The 23,757-nt window shown below is 43.4% G+C and overlaps 1 protein-coding gene across 1 annotated transcript; it reads right to left on the bottom strand.

Moving 5' to 3' along the window:
- Positions 1–3,432: 3,432 nt before the first annotated feature.
- On the bottom strand, positions 3,433–22,153 carry SUDS3 (SDS3 homolog, SIN3A corepressor complex component). Its single transcript, XM_051633627.1, has 12 exons — positions 21,915–22,153; positions 20,424–20,493; positions 19,400–19,455; positions 18,953–19,024; positions 17,187–17,206; positions 16,515–16,671; positions 13,273–13,368; positions 11,473–11,534; positions 10,507–10,528; positions 9,697–9,802; positions 5,495–5,579; positions 3,433–4,175 (listed from the first exon to the last, which is right to left on the bottom strand). Exons 1-12 carry the CDS (start codon positions 22,072–22,074, stop codon positions 4,077–4,079), a joined length of 1,005 nt encoding a protein of 334 aa, XP_051489587.1. The 5' UTR covers positions 22,075–22,153; the 3' UTR covers positions 3,433–4,076.
- Positions 22,154–23,757: the final 1,604 nt, after the last annotated feature.

The following is a 23,757-nucleotide window of genomic DNA, read 5'->3' as shown; positions in this document are numbered from 1 at the left end:
TCTCCTCAATGGCAGGTCCTCCAGTCCTCTGATCATCCTTCTCTGGACCCTCTCCAGCCTGTCCCATCCTTTTTGTAGAGCAGGAACCAGAACTGAGGGCAACACACCAGGTGTGGTCTGACAAGTGCTGAGCAGAGTGGGACGATGACTTCTTTATCTATGCTGGTGAAGCCCTTGTTGATGCAGCCCAGCATCCTGGTGTGGCTTTCTTGCTGCTGCAGCAACTGTGCACTCATTACCCACCAAGACCCCCCCCCAAGTCCCTTTCCACAGGGCTGCTCTCCAGGCAGGTGGATGCCAATCTGAACTGTGCTCCTGGGTTGTGTGTTCCCAGGTGCAAGACTTTACACTTGCCCCTGCTGAACTTCATAAGGTTCCTGCTAGCCCACTCCTCCAGCCTGTCTAGGTCATCCCAACATGCAGGTCACTTCTGAAGATGTTAAACAGGATTGGGCCCAATATCAATCCCTGGGGGACACCCCCTTGTGTCTCATTGCCAGTCTGAGGAGGAACTATTTACTGTCACCCTCTGGGTAGGGTCTGTCAGTCAGTTCCCCACCCACCACACAGACCACTTGTCAAGGCTGTAACCAGTCAATTTATCCAGAAGGAGGCTGTGGGGACCATAACAAAAGCCTTCCCACCCCCCATCACCATCTAATGGCTGGGAGCAATTTGTTTTTCCCCTGATCATTTCACCATTTCTCAAGGCAATGAAAAAAAAAATCATGTTTAATGTGAGTCAACACCAAACTACAGTTTAACCTACAATAAAAATCTGGTTTTGGCAAAAGGTTCAACTTGCTCGGAAATGACTATAACCAAGACTTAAAATAATGTCTTAAATTTACTTTGAACACTGTTGATAACGAGAATGAAATCTTTTCATACCTGTTGCAAAGCCACTTCTGGTCACTGAGGGTTTGAATTCTTCAAAAGGCTGATGCTACACAGGCAAATAGCAGACAGAAAACCCAATATTCTCTTAGAATTTAAGCAAGACCTTGTCCATCTCCTCCAGTACTTGTCTCTATTTTTCCATCCAGTGGCAGCAAATCTTCATTTCTACAGCTAGTGTCTATACTTTTGATCTCCACATCTTCATCCTCGTCACAACACATTTTGAGCATCCTTCTAGGATTAAAATAAATGTGCAGCTTCCCTGAGTGCACAATAAGGCACTGCAGCATTAACAGCTCCAGCCTTGCAAATGGCACAGGCCATCACAGAACAGCCTGCTGGAAAAAACAGGATATAACATTCATGGACTTTGTTAGAGACAGATTTGCTTTTTATGCTGATCAACTAAAGCAAAAAAGACCTTCATTTCATTAAAACAGGCAAGCAAAAATGAAGTAGCCCTAAAACAAAATACCTTCAGTGTAGCAGTAAATTTGAGCAAATCCAGCCTGTAAGTGAGGACTGTCAGAAGCAGATATTATTGTTCAAATGTTGATCCAGAGGCACTGGGGAAACTGGCAGAGGACAAGGAGCTCTGAAAGACCTTATACAAACCTCATACATGCTTCCTGGAGATCCAAGACCAATATGAAGAGTGGAGGAAGAGACTGAGATGGAGTTTCGACCATTTCCATGCTGAAGCCCCCCCTGGAATGAGGATCAATTTATGCAACCCATCTCCCCAGCCAATGAACAGTGCACTTACACTTCTGCCTTCCCACCCTGACTGCTCACTGTCCTCAATCTGTTTGTTTTCCACCACTACAACTTGCAGTCCAAGGCTACACTCCTCAGTCACCTGCAACAACACAAGATGACTCCTTGTGACAACAGTAACATGCTCAGCACAGTGTGGTGACCGCAGGGGGGGGTCACAGAAAAGGGAAATTGTGCAACAGTTCCATAGGTGCTCAGTTCTAGAAGACTGCAAATTCTTTAGGGTATGAACTAGGAATGTGTCCCATCCCACCACCTTCCCCTACCCCTGGCAATATAAGACCACAGCTGATGGAAAGACAGGCTTTTGGCTGCAAGAGCAGCTCTTCTTACCCCCCTTCTGCCACGGAACAGGGATGGTGAGCAGATGATGAGTCAGATTAAGATGAGGTGTCAAAGTTATATAATTAAGCTTACACTATGTGCACCTCCACCATGCCTGGCTCTAAGGGAGCTGCTGCAGTTCCACACTTGCACCAATACCTTCAAAGTTACCCCAAACTAGATAAGCAGAGAGATCACCTGCTGTTAGCAGGTAAACAAAGTACCTCCTGAAAATGGAACCAAAGGTCTCAGCTATTTCCACAAACATATTGATGATACAGGTAAGAAATAAATCCTGCTATTTACTTAGCAGTTTTTATTGTCAGAACTATGATGTTCACTTTAAGGCTCAGTGAAGAATCCCATTTGGTACATCACCACCTTATTAAAAACCTGTCACACATGCAGAGAATGCTAAGTTATATTAAGTAAGCTATTAACCTGGCAAAATACAGCCTGCTGCTTTCCACCTGACTGACACTGCAGCAAAAATGGCACATTTTAAAAGGGTGGGGAACAGACACCCTTCTCCTTTCCTTGCCAAGGCTCCAGATCCAGCTGAAACTCTAAACTCATGAAAAATAGGTCAGGTGTCTCAGCCAAAATGGCAACACATCAGAAACCCAGCCACAACACTCCAGATCCCCATGCATACACCAGTTACTGGGATGTGACTGCCACCCAACTACAGCAAGGAAAATAAATGGAAACAGTCATTTAAAATACTCCATTTATCCAGATAGGAAAGAAAAGCTGGACTGATGCTGAACAACAAGGCAGTTCAAAAGCAAAAATAAGAGACACCTCAAAATGACAGATACTGGTAAAGGCAGAAATTACAACTTTTTTTTGTGTCCAGTAATCAAAAGGAGCACAAAATTCTTCTGCACAGAAGGCAGAGCTCAGAGAGCACTGCTAGTGCACTGTCACACATGGTACTGGTGGTTTCAGACATCAGCAAAAGACTGGGAATGATAAAGGAATGCCAGACTCAGATCTCTAAACACCTTGGAAGGGAGCATATTAATATCAGCACTTGAGAATTTTCACTTGTGCTACTGGAGGGCAAGTGTAAAAACCCAGTGTTGTCTCCAGTAATTAAAACACCCTTCAAAGGGAAGCCTTTGCATGACATTTTAGGGAATGAAAGTGTCAGCTGTACACTAAGAGCATGTCAATGCTGCTTTCTACTCTGTATCAGGTTCCTCTGGGAGATACAAGATTCAGTATCTTCTGGCAACAGGATTCCAGCAGTTACTCTAAGCATCAGTAAAGAAAGTGAAATTTACCTTTCATCTCTCTGCATGTATGAGTGGTTACACTCACACTATCACTCAGTCTCACTATCTGCAAACTCCAGTTAATTAATCCTTTGATTTATACTTATCCACCAACTTCAGGTAACTTCACCAAATAGATATAACTCTTCACTTGTTCATTGAAGGGTTTTTTAATGTAAAGAGAAACAAAACCTTCTAATTAACCACATGTGATTGCTTAACTACATTAATATCAACTGGATTTTCAGCAGTTTGAGCTGTTTACTTTCCTTAAAAAAGCCTCAGTGCTCAAGTCTTTAAAGAGTTCATCCAACAAAGCTGCTAAAGATGTATTACAGACATCTCTTGGCTGAAGCTGGAAGCTGGCAAGAGTCTTCTCCTTTTGCCCAACAACCTGAGCCTTGCAGGAAAACAAAACCAAAAAGAACAAATAACCTGAGGGCTTGACAACCAAAGCTTCTTCCATGGGTCTGATCCAAAACAGAAACGTTACTTTGTTTTCAACACACCAGTCCCACCTATGCACCATAAAACAAGGATGAAAAAATATGATGCAAAGTCTTCTTAAATAGTCACCCAAAATACAAAGCAAGCAGACAGAAGCTTGATGCAAAAAATCCAGGAATAGTCCAGGGCAGTGCTTGGGTGTCACTAAAGATTTAAGGACTACTGGGGATTATGTGGCCAGCCACAAACTGTCTCATAAGAGGTCATGACAGTGTTCTCTGCTGCTGAGTGAACAGGCTGCCATTACCCCCATTAGAGGTTTGTCTATTGGTTTAAAAATAAAGACCATCATGCAGCCGATCGCCGGCGGATCACGAAGACACCTCGCTGCAGCTGCCCCAGGTAGATCCTCATCTTCGTGCTGTCGCTGGTTTTCCTCACCCAAATCTGTGTGAAAGAAAAAAAACAAACAGAAAGGGACAGGGAGATATATCAGGGAGAAAAAGGGAACACCCAGAGTAAGCAACAAACCAAGCCCAGGTGCTCTTATTGTTAAATCAGAACACCTCAGTTACTCAAGGTGCACAAGTGATTTAGCTCCCAGCATGAGGGATCTGTTTCAGAAGGGAAGCTGAGGTGTGAAATGAAGGTTAAACCAGCTGAACATCTAGATCTTCATGTGCAATATGGGACACGTAGATCTGATTTAGGAAGAAATTCTTCAGCATGAGGGTGGTGAGACCCTGGCCCAGGTTGCCCAGGGAAGCTGTGGCTGCCCCATCCCTGGCAGTGTTGAAGGGCAGGTTGGATGGGGCTTGGAGCAACCTGGGCTGGTGGGAGGTGTCCCTGCCCATGCTGGGGGGTTGGAAGTGGATGATCTTTAAGGTCCCTTCCAACCCAAACCACCTGTGATTTTATGATTAATTAAATATGAAACCTTCAGGTTTCTGGTGAGATGCTCCCAAAATATTAAGTTTTAATACTCTAAGTTAACAGTAATAACTTTAATCAAATTAGCAGTACTGTATTTTTAACACATGCTACTACTGCTTTAGACAAATAACCAATCCTTAAGCATAACAACTGTTATTGCAAGGAGAACAGTTGTGATACAAAGCACACCCCCTCACACAATTCATTTTGTTGAAAACAAAATGTTTCTCTTAGCTGCCAAAACAAGTTAAAGTAACTTCTTTGGCTGATTGAAGAGAGGTGCATCCAAGTCTACCATTTCTTCCCTGAAGTGTCTGGAACCTGTAACTAGAGAATAAGTGCTCCCCCCTTGCCTGACTGATGCACTCCTTGAGCACTAAGTTTGCAGCAAGATTCTCATCACTCTTAGGCATGTTCCTCTCCTCACTTAATTCCTTCTAAGCCTTAATCATGAGCCACAAGGAAATTGTCTCAGACAAACAGGTGACTCACATGCCCCATCTCCCAGGCAGGTGATGAATGCTGCCAGCTTCCTTCCCAACACTGGTTAGCAGGAAGAATTTTCTCCCCTTTAAGCAATTAAATTTGGTGGCAAAATAAACCTTCATTCTTGAGGATCATTGTTGAAAAAAGCAGCAAGTCTCTTCCCATCTCAGATCTCTCTCAAAAAGAGATCTCTCAACTCAGTTTTACCTTGGATCCAGCTTCTTTAGACACCAGACAACTACATCTTATCTGAAAGTAATGTTGATTTTCTCTTAGTCCTTCCTAGCCAGCCAGACACCTGCCTACCCATGGCTTTCCCCACTCCCTGGAAAAACAAAGGCCAGTACCTCGTTGGCACCCACAGAGCTGATCACACAGCTGATCTTGGTGTTGTCTTTCGACTCCAGGTAAATAGCCTGGCTCTTGTGGTACCTGCAGAAATAACAATAAACACACACATGAAACCATCAGCTGTCCAAAGACTGAGGAAAGAAAAAGCAATAAGACTGATAAAATCAGGATTCTACAATAATTTGGGTAAATATGAAGTCTGTCTCTCTTTCCACACCACTTTTCCCCTCTTCACCAACACTGCAAGTTGTCTGACTCTAGACACAAACACTTGGCATTTAAATGATGCTTCAGAATGCATGAAGCTCCTCTCAAGTCACATCCAATCCTGTACACAGATTACTGAACACAGAATTCACAGCTGAAGGAAGGAGGGACAGAGCACCAGGCCACAGGAGGACACTGACAATAAGCCCATGTTTCAGGAGGTCAAAGTAGCCTGTCACACTGCAGACACAGGATGGATTTTAGGAGGAAGCTCCATGTCATGCCTGATCAAATGTGACAGAGCAAATCACAGACACTAAAAAGTTATTCACATTCCCCAATTTAAAATTACTAGTGCACCAACAATGTGAACTGTACTCAGTCAGCACAGCCTGTGTTATTTAAAGTGACCTTACATTCCTAACACTTTGTGTCAATAACCAAAATGGTGACTCTCTAAGAAGCTGCATATACCTGCTGTAAGGAAGCCCTGTCTAAGCATATCCTTCCTCCCCCCCTTTATTTTATGTTTTAGTCATGCTACATATTTTTCTTAGTGTATTTTGCAAAAACAAAATAAAAACTTGGAAGCTTGCAAAGTCTTCCCTTCTTTACAGACCATGTTTCTGTTGAGTTCTGTAAATTGTGCTAGACAAAACTCCCCAGTTTCCCTTTATTCTGCCTGGGAGAACAGGCAGAACTAATTATACTGAAACAGATTATTTGTAAGTAAATTATCTTAATCAATAGAACACCAAAATGCTTTATAGTTCTAAAAGCACCACTATAATTCCACTTTACTCTAATCATGATGTGCTTCATATTTAACCAGGCAATCCAAGTGGCAGAATCACTGCAGAGATATTCCCTCAGTAACTACTCAGCATGTAACTCCGTGCAGTCTGATTGGAGGGCAGCTATTTGTCCATATGCATGGATTTCCATAATCTTTACAGCTATTTCTACAATAACCATACTGTAAACATGGAATTTTTCCAATAGTTTATTCCATAATCTCTTTCTAATGGCTCAAGTACTCAGAATTTTCACACTGCTTGCCAGTAACAAAGTGACAGTGTCAGCTTTCAGCCTTCCAAACATAATTACCAATGGGCTGGGTAAGGCAATAAAAAAAAATCCCCTCAAATTCTGCAACCTTTAGACATTTGTACTCAACCATTATCCTCTCTCCCTCTTTTAACAGAAAGGATGTCAGAGGGTGCAGGGCACTGCAATAGAAGCAATGATCTGAGCCAAAAGTCTCAGTTTACTGAGCTCAGGTGATCATTAATTGATATAAAGGATCAGTATAAGCCACTACAAAACCCAGACCTCACTAAGATGAAGACCTCAGTCCAGCAGTGTCCTGCCATGTCCTGCTGTGAGTGCCTAAGCAAGGAGAGCTGATGATCTTGATAGAACCATTGCACAAGCTTCTGAGTGCAAGAGAGGCAAATAACCACCCCTTTTGATATCTGTGCCTGCAGATAATGAAATGTTTTTTCCCCTTAAAACCTGTTTATTCCCTTTTTTTTTTTTACTATCAGTGAATTCCAAAGCTTATGACAAACAAAGCTGGCTTCAGCCCCTGGGTTTCACACCACAGGTTACCATCCATCAGTAAATGTCTGTTACCTGCGGCCAGAAAAAGCAAGGTAAGAAGTTGTCAGCTCAGCACTTTTTCACTGAAGAGCTGTCTGAGCTGTCTGATGCTCCCTGCAGGCAGAGCCAGGTCAGCTGAAGGCACAGCAGCCTGGTCCATCTCACTTACATCTTCATCTCTCAGCCTTTTGCTGAGTTTATACACCCACAGGGAAACAGAAGAGTAGAACTGAGGAAAATACTTTAGATAAAAAAATGCAATGGAATTTAAGTTGGCTTTCAGGAGATGGAAAGTGCCAAACAACTCTTGCTTTTGTGGTAGATAAAATACACCACGACACCAACAAGAGAGGCAGGCAGAAATAATTCCACTTTCTGCTACAAAATATTTTGCTGAAAGGCCAAGATGTTTCAAGTGCATCTCCATCAGAAGATGGAAAGATGCATTACTGTATGCAGACAAAGCTAAAAGCAGAGGTGGCTCTTACAGTGAACTCAACTTCAGGCTCTGGTGGGGAGGTGTGGAGCAAATTGACTGAGGATAAAAAGAAAACCCAAAGTCTTAATCCACATTCACCTGAAACTCCCTACACAAAGTCTCCACTTTGGAGCCATGTTGGTGAAAGACCTCGGGGAGTCCATTACTAGCCTTAAACATTCACTATTTTGGGATAACGGTCCTTCACAGCTGCTGTCAGGAAACAGAACAGTCACTCCCAAGCTGTCAGCTTTACTCCTGGTGCACGAAGCAGCTACAGCCCTAATACACCTTGGAAAAATCTACCCTGCCACTACAAAGAGTTACTTCATCATTTTAAAATACCACCTACTTTGCACAAGTACTATTACTATCAACCAAAAAACCTAGGCAGGACTATTACAGCCAAAAAAATGTAAAAAGCTTATCTTAAAAAAGCAAAAGAACAAGGAAGACAAGAAAGGCAACAGCTGGAATTCCTGACAGTGAGACCCCCATGACAACTGAATTCACTGTGATGAAAATATCTGCTAGTGTTTTATGTCCCAACCTTTCAGAAAGAGATGCTGCTTTCAAGAGACTCATCTGGGCTCACTGAAGCTCTCCCAGGTTTAAATCTGGTGGCAGCTTGGGAGCTTTACTGACAGATTACTCCAGATTCCATCTTTCCTTTTATTTAACTTATGCAACACTTTACAGTTCTCCACATGCTAAAAAATTCTGAAGAACAGTTTATTCATCCAAGTATATCCCACAGGACAGTCACTTTACTCCAAAAAATAAATGATGAAAGGTAAAAAAAGAACTTCATGAATTTATAAAGTGACAAGTAACCTGTTCAGTTCATGCCTGCTTTACACTTCAGGGAGGTTTAAGCTCCAGGCAGCAGCTTTTATCAAAGCTGTGTACATTGAACCCTCAATGAAACCTCACTGTCAGAAGACTAGCAGAAGGGAAAACTGATCAGCTGTACAAGATGCCTGTTGTGTAGAAAACAAGCTTCATAGCTATCATTGTAGTGATGAAATTACCACCTCATCACTTGTTATTCTGAGCCAGCAGAACACCAAAGCAAATAAGCATATGACTTGCAAATTGCTTTCTGCTCAAGGAGTACTTGATTGTCCACTTGATTATGCATGTCTCATGGATTAAGAACTACTAAAATCTCTGCAAAATTTAAGCAACCTGGTCTAGTGGGAGGTGTCCCTGCCCATGCAGGGGGGTTGGAACTAGATGATCATCAAGGTCACTTGCAACCCCAACCAGTCTATGATTCTATTATTTAATATTTTCTCTTTTTTTCTGTGAGGCTTGCACAGCTACATGCCCATAAAACTTACCAGAGCTAAATTCAACCAGCAATTCTGAAGCTGCTTCTCCCATGCGGGTTTGATCTTTAAAGGTTATTTGAATTTATTAGAAACGTTTTTCATTCTGCTCAGCTGGTGCACAACATTTCTTCCACCACCTTGTGGAATGATGGGCTAATGCTCTACAAAGCTGAAGAGCAGGGCTGTGAATCCTGCCAACTCCACCCTCCCTGCCTGGCTCTGTGTCCTAGCTGACTGGCTTCACAAGCTACGTGACATGTCTGCTGGTGGCTCTCTTCCTCAGAAGGTTTGACAAAAGTGTTTCTCAAGCATCACAGTGTGCACAACTGACTCCATGGAAAAAGATTTAAGTCTTCTTTTATTTGAACCAGTAGTTACTTCTGAAAGTCTATGATGTCTAAACACTCTGCTCCCACTTTGATTGACCCAGGTTGCAATGATTGGAGGAAGTGGCTAACCTCTCCCCAAAACCTTTCTGACCCCAAATTCCAACACCAAAGCAATTTCTCACGGCAGGCTTTGTCTCCTCACTACACAAGGCTCAGACTGATTAAACCAGGAATGTAGCAGAACTTACCATCTCTTATCATAGTACAGTTTTCCATCCTCTATCCGGGCTTCAAACCGCTGTGCTGGAGACTCTGCTGGTGTGGTTGGGAGGTGCTCAGGAGAGGAGGGAGAGGCTGAGAACAGGAGAGACTGTGTTTAATACCAGGATACATTCACCACACAGAACACCTGAGTGCAGGATTGCAATTAGTAAGGTCACATTAAGCAGAAATAATAAGCACAGAAAGCTACACACTCAGATTTCCAAATATTCTCTACTGGGACAAATAAATCAGCCTCTGTCTTGAGTATATAAATCGTAACATTCACTGGAATAGAATATTTATTGGAAAAAATGCTGGCAGGCAGGTGACAGACAGTATGTCCTTGATTTTAATTCTACTCTAAAGTCATTAAACAGAGTCAGAAACATTTAGGCAAGTTAGTACCACTCTGTCTTGAAATAAAAGTGTACAGACACATCTAGGGCTGAAGGCATAAAACTGAGTTTTCAGCCCCTCCAAATCCCTGACGAGCAGGCAAGGCCCAGATGTGTCTGCATTTAATGCAAAACCCTCTTAAGACCAGTTGGATTGTCCCATGCCCCAGTGTTTCAGCCAGAGATGCCTCCCTTCCCACCCCTGATGAGCTCCAGAACAGACAGTCTCCACACAGCACCCATTGGTCACAGCAGCTTCCCAAAGAACAGCAATTACACATTCAAAATGTTTACACAGTCACACTGCACAGCCAGCAACTTAGTCAAGAAGGCTGCAACATCATTCTCTGCTCAAAACAGCACCACTGTGAACAAGTTCCAATGCAGCTGTTAACTCACCTGGTCTCTTGGGTGATTTAAGCTATATGGAAAGAGAGCAAAGAAGCATTAGAGATCTGACATGAGGCACAGAAATCTGCAGTAATCATTTTAGTCCTACCTTCCATACTCCAAAGGTTCTTTTTTTAAATGTACTGTTAAGTGGCTATCCTGGTTTGAGCCAAGATGAAGCCAGTTTTCCTTTTACTGATGTGTTGTTTTTTTTTTTAACCCACACCCAGAACAGAATGCTATAAACAGCCTAAGGTGCAGATAATCAGCACCATGATACAAGAAGTTCTACTGAACTCAACTTCAGAGTATTCAAATAATCCACAAAAACAAATGATAACCAAACCCAACTAACACACTGTATTTTTGAACACAATCCAACATTTCTCAGGGTACAGAAAATACAGAAGATGAATCATTAGAGACACCTCAACAGCTGGCACAAAAAAGCAGGCTCCACTACCACCCTCAAGTGCCTTAATGAGCAGCTTCTCTTTTAAGAAATTAGACAAGCCTTAAAGCATTTAGCCAGAAAGCAATAGGTTAATCAGCTCTGGAAGAACTACACACACACACAGCCCCTGCATCCCATGCAGTCTGCTGATAGATTGTGACAGTGGGGGGAAAAAAGCCACCACCCCATCTTAAGGCCTAAATTAGAGGCAGCCTGTGGCCTCACAGAAAGACTTAACATCTACCCTGTGAGGATGAAAGAAACTCCTTAAGATAGCTCAGCACTTGGTTCAGACAAAAGGTAACATTTTCAGATGACAGCCATTTTAATCAGGTTAATTAAACCTATTAAAATCTAAGGGAGGAGATACCATCTTGCTAAATCTTTTATGGTGTTAATTCAGAAAGCCTACTGGGAGGAAACAGTCCTGCATCTCAAAAAGGAACATACAACAGAGAGCTCTGTTCTTCATCAGCTTTTTCTTGAAACTAAAGAAATACAACTCAAAGGACAATTCCTACCTTATTTAGTGTTCTCAGGTCCTCCATTATTTGCTCATCAGTCAACAAATAATTTAGCTGAGGTATTCAGAATTAAGGTTCCCATCAACTCTTGACAATCAAGGCTAAAAATTAAAGGTCAACGACATTTCACTTGACTAAAGGTAAGCCAAAAGGTTGCTGTAAAGCTGCATAAGATTTTATTAAGTGTCATATTTGAGCTTTGTCATATGAATTAGTACAAGACCATCTCCACAGAGCCTCATATTTAGCAGCAAGTAAGAGTGCAAAATCATTTTAACTTGCTTAGACATAACCAGCAATGAAAAACCTTTAGTGCATTGACATTTACTTCATGGAGGCAGCAAAAACCAGTGTTTTCAGTGGTTTTCATCTCACATTTCTGTGGAAAACAACCTGAGAGCTGAAAAACAAGAGACTCGCTTCGGATTTTGTACAATGAAGCAAAATCCCACCCAAACCTAGAAAAAAGAAAACAGCACCTCAGAACATTTAGTGTATTTTAACCTTATTAGAGCTCCTCTGGCATTTTGTTTAGCTTCACAAGCACATCTTCCTGCTTCCCTTTTCTACTGCTCCTCTGTCATCGCCACACAAGAAAAACATAAATGCACAGGAGGAAAACACCACCCAAGGCAGTGGGGCCTCCCTCCAGCTGTAACCTGCAGTGCTGCTTCAAAACAGCTCTCAAGCCAAAACTATCCAAAGCACTGAACTGAACAATTGCTAAGCTGCATTTCAAGGATTTTGGTTCTGAAGGACTTCAATCCTCTCCCTAATGAGGAAAGGCAGATTGAGGTTCCTCCTGTGGCTGATGCATTATGCTCAATTAGCAGGTCATGTCCATGACAAAACTAATTTATTTTGGATGAGATAAGGGCACTAATAAAGAGGTGTTTTCCCTTAAAGAGTCAACAGAAGGTCCAACCAGAAAGAGGTTAATTAAAAATGGAGGTGCTTGTGACCATCCCACATGAACTCCAGAAGTTCCAGGTTTGATGTTGCCTTCAGAAAATGTGAGTTACTCAGAAGTCACAAGGTAAGTTTTTTCTAATCAGATTTAAGTTTGGAATCTGATCACAAGCCTCTGCAAGGCAAATATAATTGCCTTCCCTTCCAGGTGAATTTAATATACAAAAAGCACCTATCATCACAGAGGAGCTAAAACCATATTTCCAATGCTAGGGAGTATCTTAATTATAAGATCCAAGGCAGAAGGATTACACAGACATGTTCTTCTCTCTCTCATGATATAGAAAAACAAGATGGATTTTCATCCCTTTTATTTATTCAAAGAACAAATCCAGCACTCCTTGCTTTTGCTGTGCATCTTTCTGGATTAGAGAGCTGAAGCCTTTATCAGAAATGGAAAATCTAGTTTGATGTGACAAACACAACCTTCCTGGCAAATGTTTTGTCACATCTTGAAAGGAGAGAAGCTCATGTAAGAAGCCATTTACTACCTATGGAATCAATTACCTCTGCTTTTATATGTAATGTCCTTTTAAAATTTTTCCTCTGTGAAAAAAATTGCCTGAACAATCTAAACTATTCTTGCTGAAAAAATAAGTTCTCATAACACTGTAGTTTAGGTTAGAACATGGAGGGCTCTCCAGAGACTGGTTGTGTTATATCAGTTTATCACACATTATACATGACAAATAGTATTTCAGTATCTCCTAGATTAAAATCTGATCCTAGCACCTCATTTCATTTCCCTTCCTGTACAAAAGACCACAGATGCAGGCAGCATGCTGGCCTCAAACACAACACCCCTCCAACAACTCTGTGAAAGGATATCAGGGGCAGGTTTCCTCCTCTTGTCTGGGATGGGAACAGGATCGTTGGGTCGTCGCCTCAGTTTCCTTGTCATAATGGGCTTCACTTCCATTGAATCTGCAGAGCAATGAGGTTGGAGAGCTCATAAGACCAGAGGAAAAGGAGTAAGAAGCAGCAGCTTTCTAAACAGGGCACAAGGGAAATCATCTCTCCTTTTTCACAAAGAAAATTGGATTTATTTATTTTTTATGATAGCTGCCAGCATCCAAGCTGGATCTGCTGACAGTGAACACAAGGTCTCTTTCATCCCAGGTCACTGTTCCACAACAGCACTGGGATGCCATTGCTACAGCTTTCCTTGGCTGGAAGGGGCTCAGTTGGTTTGGGGACACTTTAGAGCTCCTTCAGGTAGAGATCACAAGCACAATGATGCTACAAGGGCTCAGGGCAATTTCTTCCATGCTCTCTGCTTTTGAACAGATCATTTCAAATGCAAACTTTGGTAGTTAACAGCATGTAGAACATCAGCTACAAATCAGTTGCTCTCTTTTTCTTGTCTTCAAGCTGGAAAAACAGCTTTGTCAAAGGAATACAGATAATTACTGCATTCAAGACTGATACAAGTCTGCTGGAGTAATTTTCAACACAAATAGTACTTAAATTCAGATTATCTAAAAATGTTTCAAATTATGATTAATGAAATGAACCTAATTAATAACATGCAGAGCAGCAGTTGACAGGAAATAAATTGTAGCATATGCACTGGGGAAAAAGAAAAACATCTGCTCAAAATTGAAACAAGTCTCATCACCAAGTAATTACCTGAAATTACAGTTTGTCCAAATGTCTACAGGTAATCTTAACTACTTCACTGAAGCCCTCACAAATCATTCCTTAATTTATGAAGATATCTTGAACTGGCAAGCAAAATGCCACATCTTAAATGCTAAACACATCATCTCATCTCTTATCTATGTGCTGAGAATTATTTGCTCATCTTTAAGTACACCTGAATCACATCCTGGGTAGCCCTGAAGTCTGTGAAGCTGCTTTGGCTCCCTCTAGATGCCAAAACCTTGAGCACCTACACCTGCTCAAAACACACCAAGTGACTTCTCCAGGGGGAACAAGGATGACCAGGCTGCACATCAAGGGAATATTAAAAAAAGACTCTGAAAAACAACAAACAATGAAGTGCCACCCACCAACTGCCTGCAAAGGAAATGGGGCTCTAGGACTCAAAGCTGAATTTGGAAAACACTGAACATCAATAATCCTGGAGGCATTAAAGATGAAACTTACTGTGCTGCATGTAAGCAATTCTTCTCATTTAAGACTAATTTACAAGAGGCTCAGAAGAGGGATTTGAAGCACTTACTCAAGGCAATATGCAGCTAAATCAGAAAGGCCTTTTCTCCTTTCTAAAAATTAGTGTCAAATGAGTTGTCACAAAGCTGTTATCTATATTGTTTCAAATGTGACCAAGGCAGAGAGAGAATTTTCTTCTTCATCTCAGCATCCTGTATCTTAAATTGTGACAAGTCAGCACCAAACAAATGTTCAGAAAAAAATAACCAAGAGTTTGAGAGCCTTACATTCACTGTGAAATACCTTTGAGATTCATGAAAACTTTATAAAGGAAAATCTGAAGAACTGCTAGAACACAAAGAGATTTAATCTCAAACAAGGTCTTGCATGAGGCTTAACATTCAAGAACCAGACTATACAAAGCCCAAGAAGAGGAGGGAAATGTTTCCACCTAATGAAACTGCAACACACTCCCAAAACTCACAGGCAAGGCTGCTAACTTGCATCTGCTGAACTTTCACAGGTTTTGAAACCATCAGGTCCACATCACTGCCAGTATTTGTACTTCTCAGCCTCCAATGTGTGCTCACACCAAAACTGCTTCCTTCTAAAGAAGTCACATTGCACTTCTGCTAGTTTGGAGGGCAGGAGTTAACGGAGGGATAACACAGAGTGGATCTCTTCTCCACAGTTCCCTAGAGCTGTGCTTGATGGAACAGCTCATCTCTTCAGGACACACAGCAATGGAGACACATCTCCCTGAAGAGGATTAATCTGGTCTTCAAACCAGACTATTAAATACTTCTTTTGGCCCTTCCACAGGCTCCCTTCAACCCCACAAATCCAAATCTGGATGTTAACAGCTGTCCCTCTGACAGAGATTGGATTCCTCCAGACTCCTACACCCCTGGCATGCAGATTCCCAAAGGTAAGAGCCAGTCAGATCCTGATCCACTGATGAAAATCTGCTTACAAGATTAGTGCTGTATCCCAACTTAATAGTGACAGACAGAGACACAGGACAACAACAGGAAAGTTAAGACTAAGGCACAGTTTGTAAGACCACAGGAGAATTCATGAATAGAAGTAAAAAAAAAAAACAACAGCACAACTCAGGCTGTTTTTCCAGACTTAACACTTGGTACAAGGCCAAGAGCACTCCTGAACACGTCCAATCAGGTTTTACTTCTCATTTCTGAACACTAAGCAAATTATTAGCTTACCTGACTTCTGCAGATACTATGCAAGAAAGATCTAAAAGGCCTAACTCAGGGACAGGCCTGACCAACACAACCAACATTATCTATGAAGTGAGGAAGTTGTTTAAAAAAAGAAATCAGACTTTTGGTTCAGTATTACAGCAACACAATTTGTGAAGGAGGCTAATTACCCTCTACTTAACTCCACTGTGTTAATTACTGCAAAGAACACTGCCAAGGCACCAAGGGTACCAATTGGTCTCATGAAAGAAATCTGTTTTTCAGAGTCCAGACAAATATAGCTCACAAATCTGTTTTTCTGGCTCTGAGAAGCACATTTCAACCTTTATTGTTTGCCTTTCTTCAGCTTCTTGACCAGCTATTACTGGGGAAGAAAAGGACACAGCTCACAACCTGGCACAGCCAGTGAGGCCAATATTGTGGCTTATCTCAACAGTTTTAATGCCAGATCACAGGCATTAAATGCAGCCTCATTCCCTGCATACAAACCAAATCCATCCACTCTGCTGCTTCACTGGCACTGTTTTGATTCACCTGTTTGTGATTCAGGTCACTCCATTTTATTATGGATTGCTTTCTCCACTAAAAGACCACCAATTTGTGCTGGCATTTGGAAAGCTTTAAAGCCTTCACACCAGCTGTCTGTAGAAAACAGCACTGGTACCTTAGTACCTTTTTTTCCTCAGCAGTAGGAGAGTGCCTATGAGCAAGGCCAGCTGCCAATCTTGTTTTTACCTCCTGTTAATTCCATGGTTAGCTTTTCATTCTCAATCATCTTCTTCTTCTCTTCCAACTCCGCAATCAAGTTTTCCTTAAGCTCAATTTTCTTATCTTCAAACTCCTTTGCTGCTGCCTTCTTTTCCTTGACATAATTTTTTTCCACCTGATCTGTCTAATGCAAACCCAAAGAACAGAAATATTAACTCAGGAACCCATGACTCAAGTTAATGACATGACAATAGCTTCTTCCAACTGCTGTATTGATCAGCTCTTCAGTTCAAAACTAGCCAGTTCTAAAGATTATCAATATTCATAATCAACAGAAAACCATCTAAAAATGACTAAGCAGGACTATATTGGCAAAAGAATTATTTTTTAAAAACATTTTAATGTTGCAAGCCTCTACCAGGGAGATTTATAAACAGCACTATCACTTACCACCTTCAACAAGCTTTTTAAACAAGGCAAATGCACAGCCAGACACAGCAGTCCAAGAGCAAATATTTCTGTTAATTCTATTCTAATGACAAAGTCCAGAATTAATTTGATGTAGTACCAAAAGTGGGCTGTTTTGCATGTACAACAGAATTTCTGTAAGCCTTCTGGGAAAGCACTACTGGATGAAACAGGAAATTTATACCTCTTCCATCTGGTTAATAGATATTTTGAAATATTAAGAGTACTTACTTCCAGCTGGAGGAACAGTTCTGAAAGAAAAGAAAGGCTTAATTTATTATCTTTAAAGATGCACAAAATGAATTCCCTCATATTTTAAGTCACTGACTATTGCAGCCAAGAGAGGCAGTGAAGTAAATAGTGTGTGTGCACATTCCACCTCTACTCTTGCTTCAGTTTTATGCTGAAAATGCTGTAACTATGAAAAAATTCCACACAAACATACTGTTAACTGAAGTTTTCTGCACATTTTCCCAAGCAGATTTGCCAAGCTTATACAGCAGCATTCCATCTTGCTTCCAGATTCATTACAATCAATTAATGCTAGGTACAAACTTCCCAGACAGAAGCTTGAAACACGTGGCTGAATGTATGTCTGGCAAAAAAAGACAGCACAGCTTAAACCAACTTCATGAATTTCAGCAATGAAAAAATTCTGCAGCTGTTAAAAGATTCATTTGCCCAACTCACATGTGTCTGATTTCAGGCTGTTTATGCCTGAGAAAAACAAGCCAGGAAATGCTGATGTATCAGCACATGGCAGTGATTAGTTCAACTCGGACCTATGGAGGAGGCAAATGGATCCTGCTGCAGGTGTTTGTACAATTCCTAACAACTTGAAATTAAGCAAGATGGGAACCTTCTGGTGTTCCCTGGAGGACATAAGGCTCAAAACAAAACTCCTTCTCAAGGTAGGGGCAAGAAAAGCCAAGTAAGGCACCTGATCAGACCTCAAGTCACCACATTTCACCAGCATATTAAGATGTGGCAATACCTGAAATGGTAAAAAGTTGTGTAAAGATCACAGGCTTCAAGCATGTTTCAGAGAAGACTGTAGTAACAACATTGTCCTACTGTCTCTTTTTTAAAAAAGCAAAAAAAGGAACCAGTTATAATGGCCCAATAAAAACCAAACCTTTTGTGCTTGCAAACCAACTGGGCATGGAAGTAGGATTACTGAGATAATAAAAGCCAGGTGCATCTAAACTGTTGCTTTGATATCTGTGAATTCTCAAAAGAAAAAACAAACCCCAAACCTCAACGTGGGAAGGATCAAGGATCATTCTTCCTGTACTATTAGGCACTTGGATTTTTTTTTTTTAATCATAAAATTAAAAGTTATCATCATCTGCCCTCCTGTGGAAGAAACATGTTGCTGCAGCACAGGCCTTTGCCAGTCAGAAATACAGATTTTGCAATTACTCTTTAATTATATCAAAATAACCCAGTATTACCAGAATGCAGCTCTAGTGTACATGAAATTCATCTCAGAAGACAGACTCCTGTTAACAAGAAGTAGTTAAATTCACTTAAATTCCTGACGAAATTCTTCAGCATCCCAAACACTTTTAGAAAGACCAGGTTTGTCCTGTTCAAAGGTTGGAGTCAGATCACACATCTGCCACTGCCTCTCTCACGCTTCCCAGAGTAACAGCCCAGGGATGACAGGATTCATCCAACTTTTCTACAGGAGGAACAGCTACATTTCCCATTTCCACAGAACAGCAGCTAAAAAAGGTCCTGTTTCAGTATCAAAAGTAAGAACCTATTGGAAAGACAACAAACCAGAGGGAGGGGAAGCAAACAGATCTCCTCCTCTGCAGTAACACACAAAGGGTGTTCCAGAGGGCTGAGTGAGGCAGTTCAACCTGAGCCTTTGCTCCCCAAACAGAGCCCCAGAACACCAAGTGCAAAGAATGATCATTATTTCTCTTCAGGTGTTTTAAAAAATATTCATTTAAGTTGCATGCAGCACCTTGGAAAGAAATTCAGCTTACCTGCATTTCTTATCCTTTCTTTGTACTGCTGGTCCAGCTTCTTCATTCTTTTCTGATACTCCTGAAGGGTACCTAGTTGAAATAAATTGTGGATCCCCACTGGAATTTTATTTTTTCAAAGTATTCATTTTTCCCAAGGAGCCATACACCACTTGAAACATCAATACTAATATCTGAAATCAGAAAACTGCAGTTTGGGTTTGCTTATTTTGACAAGCACTACTCCTTTTAAGAAATTATTTGTACACAGGGGCTTAGCTACATGTTTAGAGGGAAAAGGATGGCAAGTGGCTGATATTCTTCTCTCAGCAGCATGACTGAGAGCCCACCTCCCTCCAGTGAAGGATGCTGTTTACATCCTTCAGAGCCCTCATCCTTCTACTACCACCCTTGAAGAGTGCTGAAAATTGTTTAGAAGAAAAAAAGCTCCCTCCCTTCAAAGCTCACCTTCCTGCAACTGTTGCAGCTGCCTCTTCAGAGATGCCAGTTTGTCCTGATACATCCTGCGAAGACAGAGTGAGCAACTTTACCACAGAACACAAACACACAACCTTTATTTCACCAGCTGTTTAGGGTACAACGTGTTTACATGGAACTAAAAGCTTTTCAGAAGAACTTCCAGAAACAAATCAACAACAACTGAAAGAATATTATTGAAATGAAAAGTTATTGCTCTAAAAAACCTGCCACCCCTTTGGTTTTACCATGTAGCCAAAGCAATTATCTCAGGAGCAGTTCAGGGCAAAACAGGATTTAGATTTCAACATTCCAAACAGAAAGTGACATTTAGACCTACAGACCTCTACAACAGAATCATTCTGCCACTTTGACAAGACAATGTTTGTGTCTCAGTTCCCTACTTCTAAACCAGAAGGCATTTTCTCACCTAGACTTTGACTTTACAAAAAAACCCAAAGTCTGTTGCTGGTGCAAAAGTGCACTTCCCTTCTCATATATCCATGGTGCAACACAGCCCAAGTATAAAAACATGTTTCTGCCAGCAAGCAAGGACACAAAGTACTGCAAATACACCCAAACATCAAGGGAAGCTATTCCAAGCCTCCAAAAAGCCTGTCCTCTTGGACAGGACTAGTGTGCTATTGTTGAAGGGATTTTAATAGACATCTTGCTTTTTTTGTTTGGCTTATATAAAGTAGATCCTTTATTTTAAGGAACTGTCTGCAGCTGGATTCATTTGCAGCAAAGCTCAGCTGCTCCCAGGAACTCATACCTGTTCCTTTGCTCCAAACAGCAGAAGTGCCCAGTTCCTTGAATACATACAGAACAGAGGGAGAAACTGAGGCCAGAAGAAATACAAGGACTCATTATGGAAATACATGGACTCATTAGCTATTACATCAGTCTAGGCACTTAAAAACACCAATCTTGGCCCAGAACACTGCAAAGTTTTACACAAAAAATCCCCAAGTAGGCAAGATACCATTATTTTTTACTAGAAAGGGTTACTTACTGCTCTTTCATTTCTACAAAGTCCTCATCCTCATGTTTTGCCAGGTCAGTTTCACTGGCATCCTCAGTGTCTAGATGAGGTAAAGAAGGACCTGTTAATACTGAAGCAGTATTTCAAAAAGCCAAAGTAGTAAATTATTTAAAAAACAAAACAAAAAAAAAAGAAACAAACCAAATGCCCAAGCCTCAGGCAAACACACAGCCAGGCCTCTGGAGAGATGAACTCAGAAGTGAAATGAACCATCTCACCCCTTCCCTGCAACTGCAAATTAACCTCTGTAAACCCTCTGGTAGTTCTGCAGTGAAGCTCACATCAAATCTAAGCAACTTCCACTTCAGAGAGTGGGGTAAATTCTCCCCAGTTTCAGAGGAGAGGTTCTCCATTAACACTCACACACACAGAGGTGAGGCAGAAACAGTCTAAAGGCTCTGAAAAACATCTCCCAGGCTTCTTCCATGACATAACTGACTGTGTGGAAGGCAATGACTGAAACAGCTGTAACTGCTTCTGCATCTTGGCCTGAAACACCCCCAAAATACCATCACCAGATGCTGTTAGGGTTGACCACAAACTTCTCACTGCAGATAACAAAGTTACTTGCTGTGATCTGGCCTTCTCAGCTACATGTCTCACTGAAGTACTGCAACCTTTATACATAACAGAGGTACCCCCAATGTTATGAATAGATAATATAAACTACAAACAAATTAAATCATTGTGGGACTGTCAGTTTTCTGCTGTGCCTTTTCAGCCTTCTATTTCTAAGACATGGGTAGACAAGAATGAACTTCCTTTCCTCCTCAAGGAGAGGTCAGTACCTCCAGGAGGTGGGCAGGGCACAGCTATGAAGCCTGAACTCCAGCTGCATTCCCTACACCCCTTCAACCAAACCTTCCTCAGGTTTTTCCTCTGATTCTCCTCAGTGTCTGATGCTGTAGGTCTGAGCACAAGCTCCTATGAAACAGAGCTCATGAGAGCTGTTATCACACAGCTAATAATTCCCTCCTGTTTCAGTAAGTAACAGCTAATTGCCTCCTTCCCCCTTCACACCACAGAAAGACAACCAGCACTACATTTCTCCACTGCTTCCACCTTGCTGGCCCACACACTCCATCTCCAACCTCCACAGTGCCCCCCCCCCTTCTCTCACCGCCTCTTTTCCACCTCGGCGACCACTCGAATTCCACCCCTCCAGCAGCTTTGCTCTCCTACTCTCCCTCAGGGAACCCCCCCCAATCTAACAGACTCTTGTTGACTTCCCGTTGTTCCTGCTGCCCCGGCCCCCTCCTCCCCCAACCCCGACCCAAGCCCTTCCTCCCCACTCTCCCCCAAACCCCCCCACCCCCCGGTCCAGAGCAGCCCCCTTCTTCAGCCCACCGCCCTGTGGGGGGACCTCCCGAGGAAATCCCGCTTCCCCAAGCCCCCCCAAGCCCCCCCCGCTTCCCCAAGCCCCCCCAAGGCCCTCCCGGCCCAGCCCGCCCCGTCACCAACCCTCATCGGAGTCTCGGGCCCGAGCGCTCCGCTCGCCGTCCTCCTCCTCGGCGCTCTCCAGCTCCTCCTCTTCGTAGTACTCGGGAGCGGGGGCCATGGCGGCGGCCCCAGGCGGGGTGGGGGCGGGCGGCGTGGCAGACACCAGCCCGGCCGCGCTCATAGCGACGGGACGGCCCCGCCGCGGGCCCGCGCCTCCGCCCGCCGCTCGGCAACGGCGCCACGGCCCGCCCGCCGCTTCCGCTTCCGCCTGCCCGCCGGGGCGGCTGCGCCCGGCTGCTCGCGGGTTCGAGTCCCGCTGCCGCCCTTCGCCTCAGCGCGTCCCGAGCCGCCTGGCCGGGCTTTGCTCTGCAAGAGGGGGGGGGGAGATGAGGGGCTCTGAGTGGGCCTCCGGGCACCCGCGTTCTCCCTTTGTCCCCCCATCTGTCACGGCTGTACCACAGCACACGGACGCACGGTCTCGCCAACGTCCCGCCCGGGGCGGGGAGACAAAAACGGGGCAGTTTGATCTAAAGGAGGAGCTCAACCGAAAAAAAATAACCAAAACACAACATCGCAGCGCTTCTTCAAACTCGCCCAGCCGGGTGTTTCAGCAGCCGAGAGGAGCAGCAAGTCACGCTCTTTGTTCTGAAATGAACTGTAACAAGGCAGCGTGTGCACTTCGCCTTCCCGGAGCTCACCCCAGTGACGCGTTTGCCCTCACTGGCCATTTTTAACTCGCAGCACCCACACAAGGTACACCCGACACTTTCCTGCGTGTGTCCGCGCTCCCTTTGACAGGAGATGAGGCTCAGACACAGCTAAAAGCCAACGCTTCGGAGAGCAGCTGCCAGAGCTCGGTGTCCCGTGGGGCTGGGTGCAGGCAATGCCAGCGCTGCTCACCACCCTTCCGTGCCCGAGCAGTGCAGGCTGCTGGGGTTACCAACACCCCTGAAAGCAATCCTTTACTGCCCTCCTTGCCCAGGGCTGCTGGTGGCCACAGGGCCACCGGGAAGGGGTGCAGTGGCAGCTGCCACACAGCGTGTGCCAGCCGGGTGCCACGCTGCTCCAGTAACTTTCCCAAAGTCACACAAACAGAGGTGGGACTGGCTTCAGCCTTTCCACAGAACTAACCAGAGCCACCGCAAAGCTTTATAAACAGTATTTCTCCCTCCTGTTTTTCCTGCCTGCACCTCTTCCACCTGCCCACACATCCAGCCCACCAGTGTGCCCGGCCCGTACTGCTGCGGCCAGCACACCCCTTGGAAACGTGTCTGGACAAAGGGCAATTCATCCTGTGTTACTGCCCCTCGGTCTGCAGGTCCCCCTGCCACCCCCACATGAAGGGCAGGTGCAGTTCCCACCACGAGGGCACCCAGGGACCCTTTGAACAGCAGGACCTGAGCACAGCCCGTAACAAGCTGCACACAGCTGCTGACGCAACACATTTTTTTTTTTTAGCTCGTTCTGTGGTCAGAACTGGAACCTCACTTGCTCCCTCTGTACTAATTCCTTGTGTTTAATATTAGCCTTCTGGAGCCACCCTCTGCTGTCATCTCCCAGGCATCCAGCGGGAACCCACTGGGAGCAGGCTCAGCTCTCAGGAATGCCAGTGTTTCCCTTCCCTGCCGACGCCCCAAGGAGCTGTCAGGGAAAGCTCCACCTTCTCCTGTCAAGCTGTTGCTCTTGGCTCCATCCAAACTGTTTATCTCATCACCCTTCGCTTGGCGTTTTACACACATTCACTCACTTTTAGGGCAAGTTTTTTGCCTCCTGCTCTCTCAGCACCAGCTGATCACAGAAGTCACACTTAGTGTGTTTTTCTTTCCATTTGTACAAAAGAGGGAAGAAAAAAAATCAAGTTTAC

This window comes from Apus apus, chromosome 16 (assembly GCF_020740795.1).
Source record: "Apus apus isolate bApuApu2 chromosome 16, bApuApu2.pri.cur, whole genome shotgun sequence".
NCBI classification, from domain to species: domain Eukaryota; kingdom Metazoa; phylum Chordata; class Aves; order Apodiformes; family Apodidae; genus Apus; species Apus apus.
The sequence above is the reverse complement of the archived record's forward strand: the minus strand, read 5'-3'. Positions and strand labels throughout refer to the sequence as shown.

What these genes read in the sequence shown, in the direction of transcription:
- SUDS3 (XM_051633627.1), bottom strand. Translation starts at nt 22,074, where the DNA reads ATGAGCGCGGCCGGGCTGGTGTCTGCCACGCCGCCCGCCCCCACCCCG. An exon ending in TTTGTAGAAATGAAAGAGCA is followed by an intron (nt 19,456 to 20,423) that starts GTAAGTAACCCT and finishes CTGTCTTCGCAG; the next exon opens with GATGTATCAGGACAAACTGG. An exon ending in GCTCTGTGGGTGCCAACGAG is followed by an intron (nt 4,176 to 5,494) that starts GTACTGGCCTTT and finishes TCTTTCACACAG; the next exon opens with ATTTGGGTGAGGAAAACCAG.